The sequence below is a fragment of the Sorex fumeus genome, unplaced genomic scaffold (genome assembly GCF_029834395.1).
Source record: "Sorex fumeus unplaced genomic scaffold, SorFum_2.1 ptg000061l, whole genome shotgun sequence".
In the NCBI taxonomy this organism is placed as follows: domain Eukaryota; kingdom Metazoa; phylum Chordata; class Mammalia; order Eulipotyphla; family Soricidae; genus Sorex; species Sorex fumeus.
Window position 1 is genome coordinate 14,608,476 of NW_026606118.1, and position 1,940 is coordinate 14,610,415.

At 44.1% G+C, this 1,940-nt stretch overlaps 1 protein-coding gene across 1 annotated transcript; it reads right to left on the minus strand.

Annotated features, from left to right (window-relative positions):
• Positions 1-230: 230 nt before the first annotated feature.
• LOC130034478 (transcription factor BTF3-like) lies at positions 231-1,027 on the minus strand. Its single transcript, XM_056126033.1, has one exon. The coding sequence runs from the start codon at positions 916-918 to the stop codon at positions 427-429; it is 492 nt and encodes a 163-aa protein (XP_055982008.1). The 5' UTR covers positions 919-1,027; the 3' UTR covers positions 231-426.
• Between the last annotated feature and the right edge of the window lie 913 nt (positions 1,028-1,940).

Sequence of the window (1,940 nt, forward strand, 5' to 3'; positions counted from 1 at the left end):
TAAATAAGATCAAAACACCTTAAAGTACATATTATCTTATAGCCAAATGACGCACAAAGTTCCTGATGAAGTAAATCAGGCCACCTTGTAAATCTTTACATCCCACTTCACATATATTCCACATCAAAATCTATGCAAGCTTACACAATAGCCCAATAAGGTATTTTTTTTTAACTAGGCAAAGATCTTTATTAACCTTTGTTTCAAACTTTATTCTCAGGCCTCTTCAGCTTAATTAGCTGCAAAGAATGACTTGTATAGAAGCAAAAACTGAAAATACTACAGTGTCCAAGGGGCTTGAGCTTAAAAATATTAGATCTAGATCTTATTAGATCCTTGAACAAAATTTTAAAAAGCAGTCATAATATAAAATAGCAGCTCCCAGTAACTTCTTCAAGTTTTATCTTCTTCAGAAGCTGACTCAATTCAGTTTGCTTCTTTCTTGGAAACCTCATCAAAATTCTCCACGAGATCTGGAACTTCATCATCATCATCATCCTCTCCAGCAGCAAGTGGTGCTTTTCCATCCACCGATTGTTTAGGCAGAGCTCCAGCCAGTCTCCTTAAACTAGTCAGACTGTCTTCACCAAGTTGGTTTAAGAAAATGGGAAGCATTTCTGTCAGCTGCTTTGTCTCAGCATGGCCTGTAGTGGTGAAAGTGTTCGCTGCCAGGGATGCTTGAACTTTAGGGTTATTAAAGTGGATCGCTGTTCCTTGGTTTTTTTTTTTCAAATTCACCTCTTCAATACCAGAAATATTATTTACGCCCAACTTCTTTAAGGAGAACTGAAGTTTCTTATCATCTGCTGTAGCTGTTCTATGAACCACCTTCTTCTTTCTGCGAGCAGTTCCTTTTCCACCAATGCGCACTTGGGCTTGCATTTTGGTGAGCTTCGCTTGGTTCACCGTTTCTCTCATCTTGTTGGAGCGGAAATGGGGCCGCGCGGGGGACTAAGGGTTGGCGCTCAGGGGGTCTCAGCGGACCAGCTGAGATTAGGGGCACACACGTGGGGATGCAAGATGGCAGCTAGAGCCCAATAAGGTATTTGTATAACTTTCATACAATCATAACACAGTTCATCTATAACAGAAAGTGGCTGCATTGGGACATGCTGACCCCAACCCAGTTCACTCAGAGTTCCAAGCTGCTTGCAGCAATGACACGTCCTTCTTTCAAGGCAGCGATCCCAGAACTTACTCTTGACTCTGGTCATGCTCCAACAACTACAGGTGTTCGACTCTCCCTAATCTCAAACCCTGGGCATAGGCAGTTTCAAGGCCATTGAGCCGAGAATGCCAGTTCCCCTGGCAATCGCTCACTCCTCCAGGCTGATACTCAAGATTCCTCTGCATGAGGCCAGCAGCCAAGATGGTCAGGGAGCAGTGCCAGGAAGAACTCCAACAGACAGACATATACAGGGGCTGGAGCAATAGTACAGCAGGTAGGGCGCTTGCCTTGCATGCGGCTGATGAGGGGTTCAATCCCCAGCATCCCATATGGTCCCCTGAGCACCGCCAGGAATAATTCCTGAGTACAGAGCAAGGAATAACTCCTGAGAATCACCATGTGTAACCCAAAAAGCAAAAATAAAAAATTAAAATTAAAAATAAAGGGGTATGGTGCCGACAGCAGGTCAGTCTGTACCTATGAGGCAAGTGCAGCAGCACCCTGATGGTGCCTTCACACTTACAGATACCCCAAAATTGCTGCTGTGCCTTGGCCAGGCCCCAAAAACTAAGGGCAAAGTTTACCAAGAAAGTAAATGGCCAAAAGTTAGGTATACGGGAGACATACCCACAAGCCACCTCCAACTCAGCTATATAATTGGAGGCATGGCCTCTCTGGTTCCTGATCGAACTACTTAACAGCCATGATCCCAGAGATTCAGAAACAAATCTTGAAACCCAATAGCTTTTGGCAGAAATTCATCTAGTCCCTG